Here is a 25,477-nt window from a genome sequence, read left to right on the forward strand (position 1 = left end):
GGCCCAGGGGCCAAGCACAGCTGCTGGCTGGGCAGAGAGACAACACTTTTTATTAACCAGAGTGGGCTCCATCCAGAAAATAATGCTCCCATAAAGAGTTCACAGTAAGGCCAGGGGTCTACACCACGCGGACTGGGTCTGAGTCGGGCTCCTCCTCTCAGGAGCTGGCTGACAGGCTATCGCAGGCTACCTGGGTGTCCCAAGGCTTTTCCTCACACAGAGAATGTGCTGCCACCTCCTCACTGGCTGGTCATGTATGTTAAACACTAAAAGGACACACAGGGCCTCCACCTCACTCACAGTACCTTAACACTTAGTGTGCAGGCACACATACACACACAGACATACAGCCCACACATGCATATACACGCCTCTGCACATGTACGTGCACACTTTTACAGGATCACTAGCATACAATACACAGTGACATCTCACACATACAAAGACACAGCCCTGCACATGCACACACTGGTGCACCTCTTCTCACGTATCTCTCCCACATTAAAGCACCGCCCTCCGTGGACACATGCATGCATGCGTGCACACATGCATCATGAGTAACAGGGTGCATCATGAGTAACAGGGTCTTAAACAACATGGGGCGCCCCAATCTCTGGTCTGTGATGACACGGCAGTCAATGTGCCAGGACAGCGAACTCATACAATTTTTGAGACAACATCTCACCGTGGTCCTCCTGCCTCAGTCTTCTGAGTGCTGGGATTACAGGTATGTCCTCCGGAATGGACCCAACACAAGAAACACACCGAGCTCAAGCAGCAACATGACACACACGTGGATGCTACTTTCCCCTTCTGAGTTTATCTCATTTGGATTCCTCTGCGTGTGGCTTCCATGCGTGTGTGGAGCCAGAGGCTGACATCAGGTGTTTCCTGTCCCCTTCCACCTTATCTACTGGGACAAAGTCTCTTACTGAACTTGGCACTGAAGAGGTGCAGCGAGGCTGGCAGCCCAGTGAGCCTCCTCAGTCCTGGGACTACAGGCATGTGCCAGCCTACATGGGTTCTAGGGTCCTGAGACTCATAAACCAAGTCCTTTACGGCCAGAGCTGCCTTCCCCAGCCCGTGATAAGATCCGTTAACTTCCCCATCTGAACACTAATCTCTATTTGCCTTGCCTCCCCATACAGGAGCTCAGAACAGATATAGTGCTCTGCAGGGCTCTCCCACTTTTCTAGACTTGGGTTCTATTCAACAGTACTTCATATTCTGGCCACTTGACAGCTACCAGAGCATATGGACGTCACTAAATACAAAAACTCTGCTTTTGGGGAAACTGCCTACACAGGCACTGACAGAGGCAATCACCCTTCTGGGGCCAAGAGCTCACAGACTCAGAACTGACCGCCATGCCAGGCAGGAGCTGGGCCTCTGAGATCTACAGAAAGGATCGGGAGGGAAGGAGGGGGGAAAGCTAGCCCTACACGTGATGCTGAGAACTGGGAAGTACTAAGAATGAAGAACCACATGCAGCATGCCGGAGAGCAAAGGGAGGCAGGCTTCCTGTGTGGCATCTGGAGTTGCCATTCTTTCCCTTTTAAACATACTGTCGTCTACATACAAATGACATGTGTAAGTCTGGCAGCAAAGCTTATATGGATCCATTTGTTAAGGCCTGAGCCAGGACAGAAGGAAAGAACACCCTGGGGACAGAGCTGTCACGAATCCTAAAGCACTAGTCTCAGAGCACTGCTTACCGGTAGAACACAGTGTTCTCCGGAAATCGCATAGGAGAATGCAGCGGGCACTGCCCCCATACTACCTTCCAGAGATCTCTGAGTCTCACAGCAGGCGGGTCCTCCTCAGCTGCAGCTGACTGACCACAGAATGGCTGCTGAGAAGTTGGGTCAAGGCCCAGTGCTCTGTTCCCTAGGAGCACACAAAGCCCTGCAGCAGGGCCTGGGAGACGGCTCAGCTGGTAAAGGATTTAACAAACCTGAGGACCTGAGTTCAATCCCTGTGATCTGTCTTCCACACTCGTGCCATTTCGGTGGCTGCACACACACATACACATACACATAAATAAAATACATGTAGCAGGACCCTGAGATGCATGTCAGCTCAACAATGGGCAAATTCTTATAGCCACTGACCAAATGGGGCAAGAATGTCAAGGGATGTAATTCAGAGTCCCATACTGGAGTGAAGGTCACAGCTCTCCATGGACACACAGAGGTGGGGGTGGGGCACTTGATTTCATCAGCTGTGGTCTGGTTTGATCCTATCCTGATCCTCCTTCTCTCAGCTGTTTGCTTTCCTGGTTCAAAAACAAGGGATCAAGTACGGGGTGGGGAGTCTGTTAAGGAAAACTCTTGGTGCCTGGGTGGGAAGAGGCAGTACCGGTATGCAGAGGAGTGTGCTACAGAGGACGATGACGTCATGTGAGCCTGGCTTGCTCTATGCAGAGCAGAGGCCCCAGCTCTGTTCTCTCTGAAACTTGTCCGGAGACACTCGAGACAAAGAGCTGGATACTGTGGTTGGCATACAGGGCACTGGAAGGACATGGAGCCTCAGAAACACAACGAGACTCTGTGCTTAGCCTCCACAGTGACTCAGGAAGAGCCCTGGTCGATCGAGCCTACAGAGCCGCCAGCTGCAACGATGCAGACAGAGGCTAAGGATTGGCAGCAGGCATTCTGTGCCTTTCTGGTGTCTGGAGTCACAGGAAGACTGGCTTGTTTTAATTTTTTATCTGGAGGTTTGAACCCAGGACCTCTGACACTCTCGGCAAGGGCTCTGCCCCTGAGCTACACTCTCAGCAAACCTCACTCCTTCATTTCCCTCTTGGCAGCACTATTGGGGTAGAAGCTGGCCTGGCGTGTACCAGGCAAACTCAGCTCTAGCCTCAGCCCCATTTTGCATCTTTGAAGGACAAACACTTTTACTGGATAAGGTTAAAAGATGGGCTTGGTTGGGAAGCATTTGGCTGTATGGACACAGACTATACAACCATGAAGTTTTAAATAAAAAAAAAAACCATAATGTAACTTATAAAATCAAAAGTCTAGGGTGATGCTGTCCCTTGGGGAACATTTGGGGATCTCTGGAGACATTTATGACTTTTTTTCTCTTTGGGGGTGGAGGAGGGAGAAGGTGTACTGGCCTGCAGTGGACAAGAGGGCAGGATATTAACAAACTTCTTGCAGTGCACAGAGAGACCACCCCAGCTGCCCACTGTCACGGCTGAGGTTCCCCATGCAGAGGAGCAGGATTTGGGCTCTGGCTTATGCAAAAGAAAAGACACAGCTCCTTGAGACTGAGCACAGGAGTGAGCGGACTCTTAACCTACCTTTTCCTGTCAAGGGCTAGGATGTCTGCTCCAGGCTTAGGCACTAAATTCTTACACAAATACAAAGAATGCCACAACAGAAATTGCCCATTCTCTGTGGAACAAATACAACCACACAGTAAGTGCTTGTTCCTTTTAGGGGAGGAAATCCCTTTCTCGAGCTGGCCTGCAACCTTCCTGCCACTTCTCAGCGGCCCAAGAAGTCACAAGGCCACATCTGAAGTAATCTGTGCCACTGAGAATGGAGGATTAAGTCTGAGAACCAGTGTGTTATGTCTCAGCTACCTCAGAAAACACTCCCACTGACCTCTGTACCCAGCAGGGATCTCACCACACTCACAAGTGAGGAGTCTAAATTGAACCAAGCTGCTCCCACACCATGCTCAGTGCTCCTGCCTTCCCCAGCAATCCAATCAGACTGTCTCCGGCACACCAAGACATCTAGGTGGAGAATCACCAGAAGCACTAGTAAGAAAGGATCTGTCACTTGCATAAAAAGAAACACTTTACCTATCATTCACATGCACACACACATTTTTAGGGCTTATTTTATTTAAAAAAATATATGTGTGGGTATACACATGTGATGACTATAGATGTCTGCAAAGCCCAGAGACACTGGATCCCCTGGACTTGGAGTGACAAGTGGTTATGAGCTGCCCGGCGTGGGTGCTGGGAACTGAACTTTCTTCCTCTGAAGCAAGAACACTGTGTACTCTTAACTGCTGAGCCATCTCTCCATCCCAATACTTCCCATATTGATCAGCTAATGGATGAGACACAGTAACAATGGAACAAACAGATTCCTAATGAGACAAACACAGAGAGGGTGTGGGGGTGAGACAGTGAGAAACAACAGAGGCCCTGCATTAGAATCACTGTTTGATGGGGACCTCATCTGCCTGTTCTCCTACAGTAAGGGCTTGCTGGGCCATGTGCTCAGCCAGGGGACAGTTTTCAGTGTGCCTGGAAGATGTGAGTGGAAGGAATATGTTCCATTAAAACTGACTAAATGTACTGGGGCTGGAAATGGCCAGGAGCCCAGAGCTTGTTCTGTTCTTACAGAGGACCTGAGTTCTGTGTGCACATATAAGCAGGACTGAGAGTTTTGTAGAAACTGTCACTTTGTCTTTCTGTCCCTTCACTTTATCATGAGTACATTCTCCTGTTGATTACAGGCCTCTGTCATCTGAAGGGCACACAGGTCATTATACTGTCACCTCATGGTTTACTTCGAGCCACTCCCTGACTGTCGGGAGCCACTTCCTATTATTTGTACAACAAGGAAGGCTCTTCCAACTGCCTCTGTGTTTCATGTCCATGGGATTAAAAACAATTTACCGTGATCCGTGTTAATATTCTAATCATTTATCATATGGGAAATGCAAAAGTCACAATGAACTTCTCTTCCCTTCCCTCTGAATAGTGGCACAGGTCTGCCCCCACCAAGACAGGGAAGGGCTGCAGTTCCCACGCATGGCAGGATGTAAAATGGAGCATCATGCTGGAAAACCGAGGCTTCTGAAGACATTAAGCGTGGGGCCTGACACAGCCGAGCAGTTGGGAGCACTTGCCTGTAACTCTAAGCCATCCCAGCTCTTCCTCTGGCTTCCATACATGCACAGGTACATGCACCCGCACACACATGTACATGCACGTACGCACATAAATCTTTACAAAATTAAGACACAGGCTGGGGAGATGGCTCAGTGATTAAGAGCACTGGATGTTTTTTCCAGAGGACCCAGGTTCAATTCCTAACACCCATGTGGCAGCTCCCTTGTCTGTGACTCTGGTACCAGGGATCCTCACACGGACACACAATCATTAAAAAAAAACAAACAAAAACTAGAGCAGATATCCATCTGCTGGAAGGAACTCAATTGTCCATGATCAGGAAATGGATTCTGTGCATCCCTGTGCCTTACTCAGCAGTACAAGGTACAGGAATTATCAGTATCTACCTCTTGGCTGACCTTCAAACAGCCTGAATGAGTGAGAAAGGCCAGAGCCAGAGTAGCAGAGGACACGCCCACTTACCCAAAGCTTCCTTCAGTTTACTTTGAGGACAGTTTTAGGCAGCCCAGTCTAACCTAGGACTCACTGTGTAGCTGGAGGCTGGCCTTGACCTCTAAAGTCTCCTGCATCTACCGCCGGCTGCTGGGACTATAAGCCTTTACCACCATACCTGGCTCTCTTAGCATAAAGCTTCTTAAGTGCAAACTCATCTACAGTGACTGAAAGGAGGGTGACAGACAGTTGTCTGGAGATGTGGATATGAAATATAGCAAGAGGGAACCTCTGGAGGGGACAGACACACAGTCTTGATGGTGGTGAGAGTCTTAGGGGTTGTATGCATGTCAGCCCCATCAAAGCACACAGTATGTGCAGTGTTGGTGTCGTGGCTCGGTGGTAGTCTTTGTGAGGACTTGGGTTTGTATAATCATGTGCAGGTTACTGTGTGTCGGTAAAGCTTGGCGGGGTGGGAGCACAGAAAGGACAAATGGGAACGCCTATATCAGACTCAAATGGCAGTTTGAAGAAGGTTGGTGCTCATGTCCAAACAGTTGTATGGACTGAAAAGCAGCCAGGTTTAACTCTGATCCTTCTGCATTAGTCTCTTTGACTGCCTTAAAAAATATTATATATACTGTGTGCTTTAAACAACACAGGTTTACCTCACAGTACCAGAGGCCATGATCAAGGGACAGTTGACTCAGGTCTCTTGGAGGCTTGCAGATAAGTGCTTTCCAGCCATGTCTTTATGTGGGTGCTTGGAGGGTAGACGGAGGGAGGGAGCTTTTTTCCCTTTCAAGAGGACACTCCTATCAGATAAGGGCTCACCCTATGACTTCACAAATTATCTACTAATGACACTTTCTCCAGAGAGTCCCTTGGGGGCTGAGTCTTCAGCAGAGTGACTTCATGGTCACTAGCTGCTTCCTGCACTGTGAACTCCATTCTGCTGGATGACATGCTGCTGCCATCTGGTTACTGGTCCCTGGAGAGATAATGGTCTGTGTGAACTTGGTCAACTTCTATCTCTCCAGCAGACTGGAAAGGATGAACCACAAGCAAATTCTTCACTCAAACACAGAATAAATAAGACTATCCCAGTTACAAATTATTGAAAAGTGCAACAGACTCTTCTGCAGACAGAAGGCTCATCCCCAAAAGACCCACTTCAACCGTGTCATGTTTGAGCGGCTCAGATTGGGCAGCTGAGTCAGCATGGCCCTCACAGAGTCTCGGCAAGGCCCTCACAATCCAGGGTGAGGGCCACGATGTCAGCCGAATCCAGTACTGGGCAAACGCACCAGGACTGAGCAGCTGCTGCCACGCGTTGGAAGCGGCTGTTAAAGCTGACCACCACAGTGGACGGACAGCATTAGAAGGTTGCCAGCAAGCAGCTCATGCCACAGCTCCCGACAGAGGTGCCACATGCTAGCAGTGGAGAACTGGGGCGGAGAGAGAGACAGCCCTGATGTAGTACGGCTGGAGGGGTATGTCGGTCACCCTCCTTTCTAGGGCTTGGCGGTGGGAGTGCTCAGGGCTGAGAAGAGACCCCACACTGTAAGGATGGTCAAACACACTTGGAGGACACCCCACAGTGTCATCCTGCCGTAAAGGAGTGGGTGTGGGGTTCTGAAGTGCTGCTGCAGCCAGGGCTCAAGCCATCAGGAAGGCTGCCTGCAGGGAGCAGTGGAGCCTGCCCTAAGTCACCTAAGTCACTGCCAGACCAGGAAGTCCTGTCAGGGTTACTGCACAGGCAAAGGTTTCCACAAGGCTCCTAGGCAGTGAAAAGTTTGAAGAAATAACACTGCAGCCTCCACTGGGGGATATCCCAGGAAACAGGGAAAATGACAAGAGGGCATGAGAAGGGGAAGGAGCCCCCAAGTCCCCGCCAGAGTCTAAGTTCACGGTGGAGGCTGCTTACCTAGAACAGCTTTCTCCTTCCATGGAGAGTTTTCTTAGGATGTTAAAATAGCACTGACCCAGGCTTAATGCCAGTGTCTGCGACCTTGAATCTATCCTTACTCCTACAACTTTCTGAGAATCCCACAAAGTGAATCATGAAGCTCGTTTATGGCCCAAGCATGTCTCACAACAGTAAGGACTCCTTACATTCCTGTGACCCTGGATTTTTGTCTCATCACCCTGAAATCCTGTCCTACACACCCCAGGAACCACCCTCGGGTCCCATTTTCTAAAAAGGAAAAATAAAAAGAGCAGCTCCTTAGAAACCTGTGGAGCCACCTAATTTCAAAGCCACCAAATCACACACACACAGCTGTCACCAAGACCCCTGAACACAACTCTCTTGAGAGGCTTATCCACCCAAACTGTCCTGTTCCTTGGGGCCCCTCTTTCTCTCCCTATTGCCCAGCTGAACTCTGTGTTAAACCCTTTCCTTAACAGTCTCCGTCCCTGCAGCCTACGGAATCATCCTGAAATTCCCTTCTGCTCTACAGCCAAGAGTCCTGGCTTCCCCTGAGTACAGGTCTCAGCACAAAGTCCCCAGGCTGCTGCAGGGGTCCTTTGTTTCCACTGCTTTTGGCACTTAAAAGAAGGGGTGATCTCCAACACACCCATGGGACAACCGGGCTGTGACAGGGCTGCCTCCTCCCCTTGCTTCTCTCCAGCTCTGCTAAGAGATCTCTACCTAGAGTCAGACATGGTGATTCACACCTTCAGTCCCAGTACCCAGGAGGTTGAGCAGGGAGGAGTGCAAGATCAAGGCCAGCCTGGTCTACATAGCAAGACCCTGTCTCAAGACTGCAATAGAGATGTACCTCCTAGCTGATTAAAATGTTAACTACCAAAGGAAATTTGTCTGGTACAGCATATGAGCCGAAATACACCAGAACGGCTGATGGCCAGATGCCTCCATAGTTAGCTCTGTCAGCCAAGTCCAGGAGCTGCCATCCTGCTCTGCTCCTCCTTCCCATCCCTACAAGAACCCAGTGCCCCACCTCACAACCTTAGGACTGAATCTTCTATTACTGTTTCCAAACCAGCCCACACCTATCCCCTTACTGGGCCTTCTCACTCAGGCCTCTGCTCAAATGTCATGTTAGGAGAGAGCCATCTCTGTCTAAACAGCCACTGCCCCCTTGCACCCCACTCCCACATTTAGCCTTCTGTGGTGGCAGTCAGGACTCGATATCACACGGGTCACTGTCCCAGCAGCAAAGCCTCCTATTCCACCTGAACAGGGCTTTTCTGTTGCTGCCACAGCCCAGCACCCAAGATGTTCAGTCTATTGTGGCATCTGACATCCTCTGATGAATCCACTCCAATGTATACTATGCACAGAGTGGCTTCAACTATGTTTTGTAACAGAAAGCAACTGAAGCCACTCTGGCTAACCACTCAGGTGTGAGCACAGTGGCTCCTCCTGAGAAGAGGAGCAGCTCCTCCCGGCAGCTCTGGTAGTCTGCTGTGCCCATGGTGTTCCCAAGACTGCGGGTGCACTGTCCTGAGCCTCTCTTCATCACACCTGATGTGTGATGTGTCTACATGTGTGTTCAAGTCCCCTCCTCCTTTTTTCTTTTTTTTTTTTGCAGAACTAGGGGCTGAGCCCAGAATCTCAAGCAAAGTGGACAAGCCACAGCCCTCCGGACCGTCTTCTAATTTATCAGGTTCAAGTCTCACTAAATTGCCCAGCCTGGCACTGGACTCTCTCTGTAGCCCAGGCAGCCCTTAGCCTGCTGTCCTCTTGCCTCAGCCTGAGCTACCAGACCTGGCTCTAATGTCCTCCTTCTGTGGTGGTACTCATCTTTATTCCTACGCTGGGAGGCACAGGCAGGTGGATCTCTGTGAGTTTGAGAGCATCCTGTCTATGCAGTGTGTTCGAGGCCAGCCAGGGATACATAATGAGAGTGTCTCAAAGATTCCCATCACAGTGGGTTCCCCGCAATCATGTCACTTCAGCTTTAGCTCTGTAAAGTCTATTCACAAACACAGTTGCTTTCTGAGGGACCAGAAGCCAGGATTTGATAAGTACAATTCAACACACAGCAGCCACTGATGGTTGCTTGGCCTAAGTGAGCTAGTTAACAGTTTCTGGCAACACAATCACACCAGCCTCACTTGGGCATAGGAGTAAGGCTCCCTGGCAGTGAGGTAGCACACCCTGCACCACCACACAACACTGACAGGAAAGGTAGGAGAGCCTGAGAACAGCCCAGCTCCTGGGTCAGGTTGGCCGAGTCGACTGGGCCTCCTCCTCGGCTGAGCCTGAGCAAGGGTGTCGTCAAGTGTCTTTGTATTCTATTCTATGGTATTCTGCATGACAGTATGGGGACTGAACCTACAGGCTCACATGGAAGGCATCAGTGCTACCACAGAGCCGTACCTAAACCCTTTCCTTGCCTTGGATTCTGAGACAGGGCCTCACTAAGCCGCACAGGCTGCCCTTGAGCTCACTCTGTAGCCCAGGCCTTGTATTCTATACGCCTTCCTCAACCGCCCAATAGCTAGGACCAGGCCAGCACTGCCAGGCCCATGGCAAATCTCTACAATAAGGCATAGCGACTCCTTAATGCACAGTACGTTCTCCACAAATGCCAAGTGTCCCAGGCTGATCTGAGAGCAGACTGTTACTGTCACCCTGTCTCACTCAAGTCTTGCAAACCCTTCGGCTGGATATTCTGGCCCACAGACTGATTATAGCATCAGAGAACAGGACGTCAGAGAACAGGACATATGGGCACAGGGCTGGGGCTTTAGCTGAGCAGCCTTGTGCTTAAAGCTCTGGGTTCCACACCATTACCACATACACTGGTACACTACGGTGGGGGGGGGTAGGCAGAAAGCCAAGTTACATGAGACTCTGTTCCTTGGTTAGAGGGATAAAAGGCAAGCGACACTGCCTGAATGACAGGATGGAATTTCTGGGGTAAAATCTGTAGCAAAAAGTGACCTGCTAACTAGAACATTTATCCAGCGTAAAGCCAAAAACAGGGTCACCTCAGTGAATAAATCTTAGGAAAGTGGGGTGTTCAGCACCACATTTCTTCCTGAGAAGGGATGAATGGACTCAGCTTACACTAATGAGGGCTGTTGTGCTGGCTGGTTTTGTGTGTCAACTTGACGCGAGCTGGAGTTATCACAGAGAAAGGAGACTTCCTTGAGGCAATGCCTACACAAGACCCAGTTGTAAGACATTTTTTCCAACTGGTGATCAAGGGTGGGAGGGCCCAGCTCATTGTGGGTGGTGTCATCCCTGGTCTGGTAGTCCTGGGTTCTATAAGACAGCAAGCTGAGTCAGCCAGGGGAAGCAAGTCAGTAAGAAACATCCCTCCATGGCCTCTGCATCAGCTCCTGCTTCCTGACCTGTGTGAGTTCCAGTCCTGACTTCCTTTGGTGATGAACAACAATGTGGAAGTGTAAGCTGAATAAACCCTTTCCTCCCCAACTTGCTTCTTGGTCCTGATGTTTGTGCAGGAATACAAACCCTGACTAAGACACAGGCTGTGTAGGTGGAAATACGAGGAGTCCTGTAGGATGATGGAACCCACTGTTCCAGTGAACTCTAAGGGCGGAGCCCCTTGCACCACCTTGGCCTCTGTCTCAGAACCTGTTCATTCTTGCTGAAGCCATTCTGTTTCCCACATCGTTAAGACAAGCCAAAAAAGTAATGTTAGGTACAAGTTGTTCTCAGGTATCAAGCCCTTTAAAATGTCCAAGACTCTGGTGATCCAACACAGACACAGCCCTGGACACCAGGAATACAGCAGGAAGACAGAGCCCCGGTGCCTTGGCTGCACCCACGGTCACAGATTAGGTCTCTAGGCTCCAGTTCTCTCATCTTAATTGGGACAACAGTGTAATCACTCCCCTGTAGTAGAATCAGGACCCCTCAGCAAGCACTAGCTACACTAGATGGGAGGGTTAATATCAACTGTCAACTTGGCAAGAGACAAGCGTCTGGGCATAAGTGTGTGAGAGTTTCTAGACTATGGTAACTGAGGTAAGAAGAGCCACCCTAAATGTGGGCGGTTCCATTCCCTAGGCTGAGTAAGGGAAAAGTGAACTAAGCACCACTGTTCATCTCTCTGCTTCTAAAACATACATGCTACGTTACACTCCACATACACTCCTGCTGCCAAGACGTCTCTACACACACAGTGCCCAGAATATAAGCCAGCAAAACACCCATACATTTGACACCCTCTCCCCTCTCTCGGGACTAGAGAGATAATTCAATGAATAAAGGTTCTTGACTCCAAATATTCTGAATTCAATCCTTAGGACTCACATGGTAAAAGGAAAAACGGCTCCTTCAACTTGTCCTCTGACCTCTATATGTGTACTGTGGCATACATACAGCCCCACGCATGCACATGTGGGCACACAATCACACAAATAAATTTTTTTAAGCCACAGTGAGTTATAATTTCCTTTACAGTAGGAGGGCTATTATAAAAACCCATGAAGGTTGGTATTGTAAGGATGAGAAGAAGCTGGAGTCCTGGTGCATGCTGGGAGCCGTGAACTGTGATACAACGGTCAGATAGACAGTCTGGCACTCCTTGAGTAAATCGGTGCTTTCCACTGAGCCTGATGACCTCAGTTCAACACAAGGGACCCACAGGGTAAAAGAAGGTAACTGGTTCTTGTGAGTTGTCCACTGACCTACACACATTTACACCTATACCAACACACACCCCCACCAACACACACCCACACCCCCACACACACATACACAGTGGCACAGGCTCACCCTCACAGAGGCATGACTGTAAAAAAGAAAACAACAAAACAAATACAGAAACAAACATAGTATCACTACTCACAACAGCCAGAATAGGCTGGCTTTTAGCCTTGTAAAAAGAGAGGATCTGATCCATGAGGCAACAATCTATCAATATGTGGTCGGGCCTCATGGATGTTATGCTGCTGCATGAAATAAGCCAGACACTCAAGACTGAACACGCATAATTTGATTCATGTGCAAGGGCCCTAGGGAGAGACAGCAGAATAAAACCTGCTGGTGGAGAGGGGGTTCAGTGGCAGTTTCCTTCCGGATGATGACATATTACATGGCAGCATGACACTGTAAAATGTACTAAAAACCCAGCACTGCATACTTTAAAGTGGACAAAATGTATTTTATCTCAATTAAGGAAAACAGCCAGATGCAGTGATAAACCTGTAATCCCAGCCCCTGGGAGGAGGCAGGAGAGTTTGGAACCAACGTAAGCTGCGTGGTGAGTTCGAAGCCAGCCTGAGCTACGTGAGACCTGGTCTTAAAGCCCACAGTGGAGGAGCTGGAGAGATGGCTCGTGGTTCAGGACGCTTGCTGCTCTTGCGGAGTCTGATGACCAGCATCCACATCACGGGGCTCACAACCACCTCCAACCCCAGCACGGGGCCCGCTGTTCTTTTCTGTCTTTTGTTAGTTTTTGAGACAGCACAATAGCTCAGGCTGGCTCTGTGCTTCATCCTTCACTCTGGGCTTTAGGCTGCCTTCAGCTCCTGGTCCTTCCCCTATGCAGGGAAGCCGGCATGCACTCTTGACACCAGGTAGGTCAGGCTCTGAGAAGTAGGCACACAGCAGGACTCAGGTGTGCCTCCGTCTCCAGCTGTGCCTCTCAGAGTGACCCTTTCACCTGAGCATCACTGGGGCTGTCCAACACCCTATCTAAAAGACAGACCTCGGGAGTAGACATTTGTTTCTCTTATTGAGCACCTGCCTGCGACATTTCCATGTAAACATCCCTTCCAGGAGACCAGGAGTTTCCTGGCCAATGAGTACTGACCTCCTATCTCACCAGGCCCAGGACAGCCATCTGCCAGGCTATGATGCTTGCCCAACCCCCACCCGATCCTGGGCCTTGAGCCCAGGGCCTTAGGCAAGCCAAGCAAGCACTCTGACAGCTGCTTTCTGGCTTCAGAGGGAAGGTGTTGAGATGGGCACATGGGAGGGACGTAATAGCTACCCAGGCAGTGTACTGGGCTCAATCTGTCCACTCTTCACCAACCCCTACCCATACCTGGAGAGACAAAGGGAGGCGCTCTCCTCAGTGGGGTTTGTAGAGTCCCCTGGTCTGAACAGAGATGGGGATCTTCCAATTCCCACCTGATACTTAGGCTACGAACCCAAGTGCTGGCCAGATAGCCTGAGAGGGCACAACCTCTTCTTCCCCACAGTGGTGTCTACCACATACCACAAAGGTCACTGAGAGTCCCTGCAGTGTCTTCTGTTTGGGCAGGATGAAAGGTCATAATAAAGAGATAGCAGGAGCCCCATTTGATCCCCTTGGATCTTCTCAGAGCATAACCCTTCTCCACATTCAAACACACACACACACACACACACACACACACACACACACACACAAACACACACAACTCCATCTCTCACACACACACACACAACTCCCTTCCTCTCACACACACTCACAACTCTCTCACACTCCCACTCTCACACACACACACACACACCCCTCTCTCCCTCTCTCTCTCTCTCACACACACACAACTCTCTCTTCCTCTCTCACATACACTCACAACTCTCTCTCTTCCTCCCTCTCCCTCTCTCTCTCTCTCTCTCTCACACACACACCACACACACATGCAATTATTTTGCTTTCTGTTTGTCTAGAGGTCACCTCTACAGAAAGTACAGCACAAAAGAAACAGAAACATCCTCATCAGATGCAGAACGGTCTTTGAATAATTGAACAACATGGACAATTTTACGTTCCGTCAGTACACAGACTTAGAGGGGAAAGCCACTCACAGCAGGTGTGTGGTACACTTCTTTAATGCCAGCACTTGACACAGACTTAGATGTATCTCTGAGTTCAAGGGCAGCCTGGTCTACATAGTCTCAGGACAGGACAGGCTTACCCAGAGAAACCTCAACAAAACCAAAAAGCAAAAAGAAAAGACCACTGCACAGCATCCACTATAAAATACCAACACAGTACCTATCTGTCTTCTGTGCTCCCAGGACACCGGAAGTTTTATGTAGTGACATGAACTAGGCAGGGGTGAGCCTGAGCGACGGAAGCCCTGCTTGTTCCTTCTTTTCTGTCTTTCTAGCTGTTCTAACCACAGCAAATTCCCTACCGTCAGAAGACAACTGCGTCCCCACTGTCACCCTCCCACAGGAAGTGCCCCAGCACCTTGTTGAGCTTGCCAAGTGAAGATATGAGATCCGCCCATTCGCTGGAGGACTCGAAGTTTCTTAACGCCTTCTCGATAACCGACGCGTAGCTTCTGTATCTGTAATCGGTTAGCAGCTCCTGCTCCTCGGGGTCCATCTTACATTCTCGCAGGGAAGGGGGGATCTAGAGGAAATCAGAAAACACACATGTCAGAAAATCAGCACTGCTCCCCAGCAGAAATCCTCCCCAACTCAGAGCTACGAGAGACCTGTGTCCACGGCCTGGCCTTACTGGGCAATCCAATTCAAATATTTAGCAAGTTCCTCAGCCAGGCACTGGGTAAATAAAGATAAAGCGTTCCCGCCCTCACGGATTCTGAGGGACACAAGTGCACTGTGCAGAGAGAAACAAGGATGCTAGGTGTGCCAATGGATAAAACTAATTCTAGGAGAGAAACCAACAAAGTTATATACTGCTGCTGGCTGGCTGCAAGCACAAGGCTCCTCCAATCAACAGGCCTTCATCAATCCCAAGGGCGTGCTTTCAACCTAACAGGTCCACTTGGTAGTTCAATCCTCTATGACTGAACTAGGAGACTGGAAATAATTTCCGTGAAAACCAAGTAAGAGGACTGGCAAGATGGCTCAGTGGGTAAAGTAATTGTTATAGGAGTTCTGGCCAGATGTGGTGCGTGTGTCTGTAATCATGGCACTCGGCAGTGAGGCAAGAGAACTAAGAGTTCAAGGTTATCCTCAGAGACACGGTGAGTTCAAGACCAACCTCAGATGCATGAGATCTTGAGGGTCATGACAGAGACAGGTAGACAGACCTAGTTAGAGGAGAGAGAGGGGGCATGGGATTTTGTTTGGTGGGAGGAAGAAAACATACATTTAGTGAAAATGGCCAGTCAAGCAAGATCGTATATGTTATGACTCCATTTGGGCAAAATACCTGAGGTGGGCAAGTCTCTCGTGATGTTAAGCAGGTTAGTGGTTGTCTGAGAGGACCATAGACGGACAGATCAGGTCATTCTGAGGTCATGGGAATATGATTATGGCAATCACTGCTCAACTCTGTAACTCCATTGAAGATGGCTGAATTATACACTTGGTAAATTTGATGGTCTGTAAATTATACCCAAATTAACACTTAAAAAAAAAAACTCAACTAAACCCTGAATTCTATCCGCTCAGCACTCTCTCCCTCGTTTTCCCACTTTGTAGACAGTGGCTCATCTGTGGCTCAACACTCCTCTTCCTTCCCTTCACCTGTCACACTCAAACTAGGTCCTGCTCCCTCTGCCTGTCCCTGTCCTGCTGCCTCTGCCTGTCCCTGTTCTGCTGCTGCCTGTCCCTGTCTGTCCTCTCTGTCCTGCTGTCTGTCCCTCTGTCCTATAGGTGTCCAGTCTCCTGCTCTTATTCTTCTCCCCTCCCAGGCTCTCACGTGGCATTCCCAGAATTCTCTTGCTGCCCCATGTAAAGCTCTCCCCGTTACCAATGCTTCCCTCATTCTACAAGGCTCCCCTCTGCTCCCTTCACTGTACTGGGCATTCCAAGAGAGACTCATCCTGCCAGTGCTGTTGCAGTATGCAAATGAATCCACAAGATTCACCCTCAGCAGGACCTGTAAGCTTTTTCTGAAATAACAGGCTTCGCTATTTGTGAAAACATGAGGAAAAGGCGGTGATCCGAGCAGCAGTGCTTTTATTCCGTCAAGTCTACAAAGTTCCTATAGCCAGCTGCAAAGTCTATGAGCTCCCTGCCCCACTCTGTTCCCTCTAAGGAATTTTCAGTGTGAACTCCAATACAACCGCGGTTCTGAAATATCCCATGCACAGTTTGTGTATCAAGTGTCCCAGAACAAAAATCTTGGGCAGGACTGGGTTTCTAGTCTAACTTGAGGAGCTACTTAAATAACTGTAGCTGAATTAGGCTGACACGAGGCGACAGAGGGTAGGGTAGGCTGGAATACTGACTGAACCTGGGCTGGGGCGGGCGCTCAGTCAGGTAAGTGCTGAGCACCTGAACATCCCCATAACCCAGATACAAAGGCCAGATGTGCTAGGTACACACTTGTAATCCTAGCACGGGGCTCTGTCCACCAGCCTGGCCTAACCTGGGCTCGAAGTTCAAGGAGAGACTTTACCTCAAAATAAAAAGGATGTCCTTCCTGAGAAAGGAAGCCCAAAGTTTGGCTCCAACACACACACACACACACCTCTCTCTCTCTTTCTCTCTCTCTCTCTCTCAGTGCTATCTGAGTCTGATTTGGACAAGAGAGGAAAGAGGAAACCCAGCTGTCAGCAAAGGAGTGCTCAGAGTCCACATGTGTGGACTCTCATGTCACCAGGAAGAGCTGCATCACTGATGAGTAACCTATGTATCGGGAGAGCCTGGCTGCCCTTGTAGGAAGAGGCAGCAGGTGCAATTCTTTCTCTGTGATGGCCCGATGCTGGAAGAGAGTGCTAGCTGGTACAACAACTGCACGGCTAGAAAGTTCAGAAATGATCCAAGCAAAGCCCCTTCCAAATATGGACACGGGGAATTACAACACTACACAGCTTCTGTGTCAGCTCCATACAGACTTCACTTATGAAACACACTGAAGTCTCATGAGGGGCATTACTGCCGAAAGATGGGGATATTAGGGATTGGTGGTAGACAAGGATTCGGGCTCAGTTCTGTGGGAATCTCTGTTATACAAGTGCAAGAACGGCCAGGTCAACCTCTAAACAGCTCCTCTCTCGAGCTATCTCTATCACCTTCTTTGTGAGATACAACTGCAGTTCAGTGGGCTGATAGCGCTATGGAGGCTACAAACGATCATACACAAAGGGACAGCCGTATGCACACGTGCACATGACACCTTTGCCTTAAAACAGAAAGCATCCGCAGGAGCTCATCGCCTTATGCATTCCTAATTTCTTAGCTCAGGTGAAGACCCAAAAGCCATTTGCTGGATCCGGAAGTCGATTGAAAATATGCTTACAAGGAAGGAGTATGATGATCACAGTAAAAGCCGACAATCAGCACCCTTCCCATTTACCTGCAGATAATGTCCCTGCTTCTACAGAGCATCAACCCTGTTTTGAAATCGGTCTATCACTCTGAGATCAAATGGTACTAGGGGGAAAAACAAACAAACAAACAAGACACCTGACACCTCACAGGAACACAGGAATAGCTTTTAAATGTGGGGTGTCCTCAACAGCCCTACACAGGTTTCCCGACAGGGGACTGCTGTCACCGGGTGAGCACCTCCTCAGTGGCTTATCCGCGGGCGCTGGGCCAGGCCGGCTGGGGCTGGTGCACCCACGGCTGGGACCCCATTAGGGAACCTGGAAGCCCTGCCCAACAAAGGCTGAGCTTCCAGAATCGCCCTGGGCCGGCTGGGAGGCCAGAGGTGGCCATCCGACCTCCACCTGCGGCCCGAGGCCCGCTCGCACGGACCCTGCTAGGCGCCGAAGGCCGGGTCTGAAGCCCACACCCACGCGCGGCCGTGCCCGCACTGCAGCAGACGCGCTGCCGCCGGAGCTCTGCGCCTCCGCCGCTCCGGGCCCGTGGGGACCACACTTACCGGCGGCCGCGGACCTCGGCGGCGGGCGTGGGACGGAGCCCGTCGGATGTGGGACGCGGCGGCTCAGCGCTTCGGCGGAGATCGGGAACGCGGAGGAAGCGCAGCGCCTCAGCCCAGCTGCCGCCACTCCCGGGAACTAGGCGACTGGGGGCGGGGCCGGAAGGCGGGGCCTCAGGGGGCGGGGCCCAGAGGCAGGCCCTCAGCGTGGGGCGGGGTCCTTGGTGGTGGCTGGGCGGGGTCGAAGTGGGCGGGGCCGTGACGTTAGGTGAGTGGGGGCGGAGCCTTGACCGAAGGGCGATGCCAATCTCCTCCCGAGCCGGGCTCTAGGCGTGTGGGCGGGGCCTTGGTGGCGGGGTTGGTTTGGCCTCTGCGGAGTGGGGCCGCGCCCTGGTCACCGAAAGACACTTGGAAACCGAGAGAGAGGAGGTTTGGCGGTGTGGGCGGGGCCTCTGTTCTCAGGGCGGGGCTCTGGAGATTCGCAGGACCGATGGTGGGTAGGGTCTCTGAGGGCGGGGCCTTGGGGCCGGAGGCTTGTCCAAACTGCCTTGGGGGGCCCGTGGTGGGCGTGGCCTTGCTATGTAGTCCCGGAAGGTCTCACATAAATGGGCAGGTAACCCTGGGCTTTCCAAAGACAACCAAAAGAGAGGGGATCTCTAGAGTCAGGGCTAGCCCAGAGTTATCCACCCCAAGGTTTTGCGTCAGGGCCACACCCACAACCTCCACAGCGGGGCGGAGGCAGGAAGAATCTCAGACACAGGGAGCAGAAGGCTTGGGCATTCCCAGTTAAGGTGTCCCTGCATCCTCAAACACTGATATCTCTGGACCTATCGAACATGGCTTGACAGCTATGGAATAAGAAGAGTGTTGGAGTCTGAAAGCTCGCAGGATTCGCCCCGATATTGACCTTGTCTTGATGACGCCAGCTGTAGCGTTCTGCCAACTGAAACAGCGCCATCTACTGACTAAGGTCCTTTTAGTGGTGGCCTCTTCCTGTTTAACCTGTTCCTTGGTTTTAGTTCTAATCCATAACAACTTTAGAAAGGGCTATCTGTGCTGGCCAACTTGACACAAGCTAGAGTCACCTGAAAGGAGGAAACTTAATGGAGAAAATGCCTCCATAGGATCTGGCCATCAGCAGACAAACCTTAGAGAATTTTCTCAATTAGTGATTGATGGGGAGGGCCCAGTCCATCGTGGCTGAGGACATACCTCCTGGGCTGGTGATTCTGGGTTCTATAGAAAAGCAAGCTGAGCAAGCCAGTAAGCAGCACCCCTCCATGGCCTCTGCATCAGCTCCTGCCTCCAGGTTCCTGTCCTGCTTGAATTCTTGCCCTGACTCCTTTAAGGTGAACAGTGATTGGAAGAGTAAGCCAAACCTTTCCTCCCCAAGTTGCTTTTGGTTGTGGTGTTTCATCACAACAATAGTAACTAAAACATGATTCAAATCTATTTAGTAATTGTTTATAATGCTCAGTGAATATATATTATATTTTGGGGACAAATAGATGCAGTTTATATAAGATTCCAAAACAGACATATCCAGGAGGGCAAGATGGCTAAATGGGTAAAAGAATTTACTGCTAAGAGTTTGATTCCAGGATAAGAAAAACAGCTTCTAAAAGCTGTCTTCTCATACCCACACTTACACTCTAGCACAGACGTGCACACCTCTCTCTCTCTCTCTCTCTTCTTACACACACACACACACACACACACACACACACACACACCCCATAAACACACCCATTTGCTGGATACCAAGTGCTCTAGTTTTCTGGGGAATGGTTTTTAGGCTTGGTCTTGAAATGGAGGGAGTTGGGAAACAAAGAATTGAGCCAACTTAACAGGAAATTGTTAATGTCAGGAAAATTAACTTCCTAGTGGAGATTTGCTAAGCTCTCATCTCAGAGCTTGGGCAAAACAGCAAACTGATGATTGGCATGTTTTGTTGCTCGTTTTGCTTTGGCTTTCTGAGACAAGGTTTCTCTGTTGTTCTGCTGACCTGAAAGTAGCTCCAAGGAGTAGGTTGACCTTGAACTCACAAAGATTCACTAGCCTCTGCTCCCGAGGGCTGGGATTAAAGGCATTCACCACTGCACTCAGCTAGTTTTCCTTTTCCTTGAAGGTCTTCAAGGTTTGACCAGCTCATACCCACTGAACAGAGGGAATTGCTTTATAGCAATAGAAAGAAAGCCCACCCATTTGTGCCAAGGCTAACATATACAAATCTGTCCCAGCACAATGTCCTGGGTTGGTTTCTACTGCTATGATAAAACGTTGTGACCAAAAGCAATCTTGGAAGAAGGGGATTTGATTTCCTTCCTGTCCCTAGCACAGCGCACTGTGAATTGAGGTGAGGCAGGAACCTGAGGCAGGGATGTGGAGACAGACTGAAGCAGAGGCCATGGAGGAATGCTGCTTACTGGCTTGCTCCGCATGGCTTGCTCAGCCTGCTTTCTTATATTTTCCAGGACCTCCTGCCCAGGGGTGGTGCACCTCCAGTGAGCTGGGCCCACCCACATCAATTATTCATCAAGAAAATGCCCTCAGACTTGCCTACGGGCAATCCAGTGAAGGCTTTTTTTAGATGAGGTCCCATTGAAGTTTGTGTAACCAGCACATGCAGTGACCTAAAATCACCTACATGTCTGGTATTTATATCCAGCTGTAACGGGGTTAAAGCTTGACAGACTCAACATTTATAAACTGTTAAAAAAGAATAATTCAGGGTTGGAGAGATGGCTCAGTGGTTAAGAGCACCGACTGCTCTTCCAGAGGTCCTGAGTTCAATTCCCAGCATCCACATGGTGGCTCACAACCATCTGTAATGTGATCAGTTGCCCTCTTCTGGTGTGTCTGAAGACAGCTACAGGGTACTCATATACATTAAATAAATAAATCTTTTAAAAAAAGAGTAATTCAATTTATTATCAAAATTGGCAATAAATATACATAAATAAACTGACAGGTGAATGGCACATGTCTTTAATCCCAGCATAGAGGCAGGAAGATGCCTATGAGTTCTAAGCCAGGCTGGTCTACAGAGTAAGTTCAGGACAGATAAGAGTTTCACACACACACACACACACACACTCTCACACTCTCTCTCTCTCTCTCTCTCTCTCTCTCTCTCTCTCTCTCTCTCTCCTCTTTCTCTCTCTCTCTCTCTCTCTCTTTCTCTCTGTTTTTGTTTTTCTCTCTTTTTGTCTCTCTCTGTCTCTGTCTCTGTCTCTCTCTCTCTCTCTCTCTCTCTCTCAGAGCCCCTCCCTGCCATGGGAGAACTAAAAATGGGATGGCTGAGGTGATGGATCCACAGGTAAAAGTGCTTGCCGAACAAGCATAAGGACCTGAGTTCAAATCCCCAGCACCCATGGAATGCTGGGCAGGCATAGCAGCCCACTGTAATCCCAGTAATTGGGAGGTGGAGACAGAATCTTCAAGCAAGCCAGCCTGCCTCTAGTGAGCTCTGGGTTCAAATAATAAATTCTGCTTTGAGGTATAAATGGAGGAAAATGATCAAGAAAGACAGTTGATGTCAACACATGGCTCCTATACTCAGGCACATGAATGTGCATACATACTCACTCACACATACACATGGGAACATGCACACACATCCATGCACATGAAAAATTGAACTGAGTATGGTTGTCCATGGCTATAATCCTAGCACTTGGGAGGTGGAAGCATGAGAGCTGGCCTGGGTTACAAGGTAAGTCAGACTAGTTAGAGAATTTCGAATTTACATTCCTCTGAACTTTAGAGCTCCAACACATTATTCATTCTGGGACAGAGTAAAGCTGAGCTTCAGTCCCCTCCTGTTGACTTTTAAGGGCACATTAGAATCCAGCACACAGGAGGCAGAGGCAGAGACAGGCAGATCTCTGTAAATTTGAGGCCAGCCTGGTCTACATAGTGAGTTCTAGGCTAGCCAGAGCTACATAGAGAGACCCTGTCTCAGAAAAGAGAGAGCACCAGATAGCAGGACCTACTGCATTTTGTAGCTCAGGCTAGTCTACCCGTTAGACACTAGCCGGTGGGATGCACTGAGTTTGGATATACAGATGTTGGTGATTCCTTAAGAGCCTACTCCCCATCTCTGGAAAGAAACTACTGTGGGCCTCCTTAGGCTCTGCCTCTGCTGGACAGGACCCGTTCCTTCCTTTCCCCAGGTTCCTCTTCCCAGAGAAGCCAGAGGCAGCTGTATACCAACCGACGCTGGGCCCACTTTTCAGCTGCTTGTCACTTAAGAAGGTCTCTGTCCTGCCTATCGCCATGTGCATTTTATCCACACGCTGTTACTATGCAGACTTTCAGTCCATCACAGTTCCTTCTGCAAGTCTGCAGAAATCAAAAGGCCAGGTCTAAGACTGGCATGGTTTATGTGGGGTTACCCTACAAACGCTGACCTAGAAAACCCATCTGCCTCACAGAAATGAATACTAAAAGACATGACTTATTTGAAATCTGCTGCATGTAAATCACCCTTTTCTCGATGGGAAGTGTGTCCAATCGGAGGACATAATAGTCAAATGGCTTACAGGTTACCTAGATAAGGTACATCATCTCCTGCAGGAGGCAAAGAGGTCTTCGTGCTCACAGATAGGCACCCAGGAACCTGGAAGGTGGCGCTCACATGGTTGTTCCTTCGAGGGAAGGAATGCAATACCTTGTTGAAGTTAACGTCCAGTTCTTCTTCCCAGCCCCATGCTCCCAGAAATAAGACTCAGACTCAAAATTCATTTACAAATACCTTGGCCATATAGCTCGGCTCTTCTCTGACTAGATCATAACTTAGATAACCCAATTATTTTAACCTACATTCTGCCATGTGGCTGGTAACCTGTGCTTGTGTCCTCACATCTTCCCTGGCCCAATCGCCTGCACCTGCCTATTCCAGAATTCTTTCTGCCTTCCAGATATCCCACCTTCTATTTCCTGCCTAAGCCATAGGCCATAGGCTTTTTAACTGACAGGCGATGTATCCATACAGTACACAAGATATTCTCTCTACAATACCTGTTATCCACCGGAAGGTGACAGACATGCATTCTGGCTTGGGGACCTTTGCTCTATCTGGGTAGGTAGAGACTTCTTTGGCACTGTATCCTTTCTCTGACCCTTATCATAATTTCTTCCTCAGTCTATAGAGCCTATCTTCATGGACTTTATGAGGGCTTTTGTTAGCAATTCCTCCAGGCTCCGCCCAACAGTTACCTAGTAACAGCTTGTCTTTCTGACCACCAGACTTGCCAGGAGCCAGACCTCTCTCTTCTCCCCCTCCTCCCACATGTCTCCAGCCAGCCTCTTCCCCTCTTTCTCCCTGTCTCTCTCTCCTCTTTCTGTTCTTCTCTCTCTCCCTCCTTTCTCTGCCTCTACCCTTTTCCAGGTCCCGTCCCCACCCCACCAGTAAACCTTTATATTAGGTCTGTCACACGGCTGATTCCCCAGAGGTAGCACCTTGGCAGACCCTGCTGAAGTGCTCCCTCCTGTGGCACTATGCTCTGGAGCTTTATAAAATGCAACAGTTTTGCTGTGGTCACATCTGATCTGAAATACTTTGTATTTATTTACATTACAATCCACATGGGATTGAGCTAATAGTCACCAGAATAATAATGTTCACCAGAGTGTGTTGTGCTTAAAGGTACTTTAAATAAACCATCGAGGGCCAAATGCCAGAAGTTGAACCAATACTAGCTACTGAGTGTTGAGCTGAACTCCTGTGGCCGGTCTCTCTACAGCCTGTGAAGGTTACAGAGACTCCCGAAATCTCCCTTAAAGTTTTACCATCAACAAAGCTACCCACGGCTTCTAGAACTATAGCAGAAACCAGATGTGGTCCTGGTCAGATACCAGTGGCTTTTCATTTAGACGGTCCTGGAGGGGCCTTGGCTCTCCATAGCTGTGTGATCCAGGACAAGATAATGAACAACCCTGAGATTTTATGTCTGCATTTGGAAAATGAGATGTGAATGCAGGCACAGTAGGTCACACCTGAAATCATAGCACAAGAGGCTGGAGCAGGGGACTGCTACAGGTTCTAGGCCAGCTTGGGCTACAGAAAACTCCCTAAGACCTGAAGACTTGAGTTAGATCCCCAGCACCAATGGGGCTGAGAACCGATTTCTGAATGTTGTCCTGTGGCATGCAGATATCATGGTATATATGACATGGTATTAACATACACATACACATACACATGTATACCCATGCACACATGTATACACATGCATGCACACACATGTACACATGCACACATTCACTCACATGCACACACATGCACACGTATGTATTCATAATAAAAAATAAAACAAAAATGTTTAAAAGAAGGAACTATAGTGGTATGCATGGGTGGTGATGTCCCCATGAACTTGCTTTTTTATATACCCCCAAAAAAAAAATGCCCCCCCAAAAAAAAAAACCTGGATTCAAACCTCAAAAAGAACAAGAAAAAAATGTCACCAGTGTTCAAGGGTTCCTGCACTGGTTTTACAGAGCCGTGCTGGGAAACACCAGCATGACACACAGTCTGGTAAGCAGCAGATCTTTAGTTCATGATTTTGCTTAGCTTTGGATTCCCCGCCTGATTATAGTTTCTCTACAACATACCAGGAAACATGCATTTCTGTTGTTCAAGTTCCTCTGAGCCGCCAGCAGCGGTTAAGGAAAAGAGGAATCTCTAGCACACGAGAGTATCTTAGATGCTTGTGCTCTCAAAGACTGTCTGAGGCAAGGGGAGGGGGCTAATCCTTGGCCTCTCTGTAAATGCTCCTCTTGAGGGCTGACCTGTCCCCTCCCCTCCCACACACACTCTGGCTATGGCCTGCCTGGATATATCCCTGTGACCACAACTGTTGGGGTGTGGGCATTCACAGCTCGATCCCTAAGCCAGTTCAATCGGTCCTGCTTTCATTAGAGCGAGGTCAAGTCACCCACTTGTCACTCAACCGTGGGGACCCAGAGAGGCAGTGTGTCGGAGGGCTCTCCTGCCTGTTACAGTTGGCAAGGGTCTCCTAAGCGTCACAGCTCCACATGGGAAGCTGTGATTGGCTCGTGATAGAAGAGGAAGTTGAAATGAAAAGCCAGGCAGTTGGCTTCTCCACTTCCTGTCTGCGTTTAAGCAGAGCTACAGCGCTTCATCTCCCCCCAACCCCTGCTCCCAGCAGCAGGACTCTGAAGACTGGCTGCAGGGGACACTTGCCTGGTTGTGGAAGCTACTCAGAAGTTTGCTAAGACCGTTAATATTGTAGGACCCACAGCCTGGTTGAATGGATGTTGAATTTAGTCAACGAAATAAAGGCAGGCTGAGGGGAAGGTTGGACAGGCTGGCTGTTAGAAGCTCTTGCTCTTCAGTCAGGGGCCTTCATAAGCACCTACAGCTTCAGTTCTAAGGGATCCAACACCCTCCGCAGGCCTCTATGGGCACCCGGAATGCACATGGTACACACTCGGCACTTACACACACATAAAA

At 49.5% G+C, this 25,477-nt stretch overlaps 1 protein-coding gene across 1 annotated transcript in view; it reads right to left on the minus strand.

Annotated features, from left to right (window-relative positions):
* Positions 1-14,609, minus strand: part of Dop1b (DOP1 leucine zipper like protein B) — a 95,817-nt gene extending 81,208 nt beyond the window's left edge. The window contains exon 1 of the mRNA XM_032900396.1: positions 14,446-14,609. Within this exon, the coding sequence (XP_032756287.1) occupies positions 14,446-14,583 (138 nt within the window). The 5' untranslated portion in view covers positions 14,584-14,609. The remainder of the gene's footprint in view (positions 1-14,445) is intronic.
* Between the last annotated feature and the right edge of the window lie 10,868 nt (positions 14,610-25,477).

Source organism: Rattus rattus, chromosome 4, assembly GCF_011064425.1.
Source record: "Rattus rattus isolate New Zealand chromosome 4, Rrattus_CSIRO_v1, whole genome shotgun sequence".
NCBI lineage: Eukaryota > Metazoa > Chordata > Mammalia > Rodentia > Muridae > Rattus > Rattus rattus.